Genomic DNA, 1,213 nt, shown 5'->3' with positions numbered 1-1,213 from the left:
TGAGGATTGAGTCCACAAACCAGGCATGTGCCCCGACCAGGCATCGAACCCGGGACCCTTCAGTCTGCAGGCTGACGCTCTATTCACTGAGCCACACCAGCCTGGGCTGGACTCTCCTTGCCCACCATGAACTGGAAGAAATGGTGTGACTCACGGGGCCACTGGGCGGCCTCCGTACCCGTCCCTGTGAGAGCCGTTGGCGCCAGGTAAGGCTCAGGCGAGGTGCCTCTGCCCGGGACCCTGCCGCTCTCGTCCTCCCGGGGCTTTGGAATAACCGGGCACTTTGCTCCGCCAGCACCGAAGCCACGGGCCACCTCGGCCAGCCTGCATCCTGACTGGGAGACTTCTGTCTCTACCGCGGCTGTTTGGGAACCTCTGGCTCCCCCGGGGTGACCGTCGCCCTCCGTCGCCGCCCCCCATCCCCCCAAAGGTCAGGGCACTTACCAGGATCTCTTTCTCCAGCGGGGAGTACTTCCCGGGGGCGATGCTGGGGTCTGATGTGTGGAATTTGGTCCATGTCCTGGGAGGTGGAGAGGCAGGTGCATTAAAACTCTGGGAAAGGCCCTGGCCAGTTGGCTCAGTGGGTAGAGCATTGGCCTGGGGACCAAAGGGTCCCGGGTTCGATTCTGGTCAAGGGCATGCACCTCAGTTGCAGGCTCCTCCCCGGCCCAGACCCTGGTCGGGGTTCGTGCAGGAGGCAACCCGTCGACGAGAGAGAGGAGCTGAAGCCCATGGGCCGCCCGTGCCCCGGGCCTGGCCTCGGTCTGTTCTGACTGCCAGGCTGTGGCACCGTGGTGCGTGCCAGTTCAGGCTGGACTTCAAGGCACCTTGCAAACTTCCATTTACTGTCTCGGATCCGGCCATGGCCTGTGAACACACCTGCCAGCCTGCTGGGGGGCCACCTGGCCCCGGCACTCCCCTCAGCCCCAGCTGATCGCTGTCAACCCGTAAGGCGCTGACTGCAGCCCCCGGGCGCCCAGCAGAAACCAGGAGGACCGCCCGGCGGATCTCCCTAGGTCCCTCAATCCCTGACCTACTTTGTGAGTCCCAGAGTTGAGTGATGGCAACTGTCTATCACGTCTCCATCTTGAGAGTGACCAAGCCATTTTTCCTTCTCCCCACTTGTTACCCTATCATGTTAAAGGGGCTAAGTTCCAACCAATTTCCCAAGTCAAAAACTTGGAAGCCATCCCAGACCTCTCCATTAGTCCTC

The 1,213-nt window shown here is 62.0% G+C and overlaps 1 protein-coding gene across 1 annotated transcript in view; it reads right to left on the bottom strand.

Moving 5' to 3' along the window:
* Positions 1 to 1,213, bottom strand: part of LOC102771194 (chromosome unknown open reading frame, human C10orf120) — a 7,088-nt gene that overhangs the window by 3,938 nt on the left and 1,937 nt on the right. Inside the window, exon 2 of the mRNA XM_015572637.1 lies at positions 445 to 520. Within this exon, the coding sequence (XP_015428123.1) occupies positions 445 to 520 (76 nt within the window). The remainder of the gene's footprint in view (positions 1 to 444; positions 521 to 1,213) is intronic.

The sequence above is a fragment of the Myotis davidii genome, unplaced genomic scaffold (assembly GCF_000327345.1).
Source record: "Myotis davidii unplaced genomic scaffold, ASM32734v1 scaffold72, whole genome shotgun sequence".
Taxonomy (NCBI): Eukaryota; Metazoa; Chordata; class Mammalia; order Chiroptera; family Vespertilionidae; genus Myotis; species Myotis davidii.
Note: the sequence above shows the minus strand (reverse complement) of the source record. Positions and strands in the feature narration are given on the sequence as shown.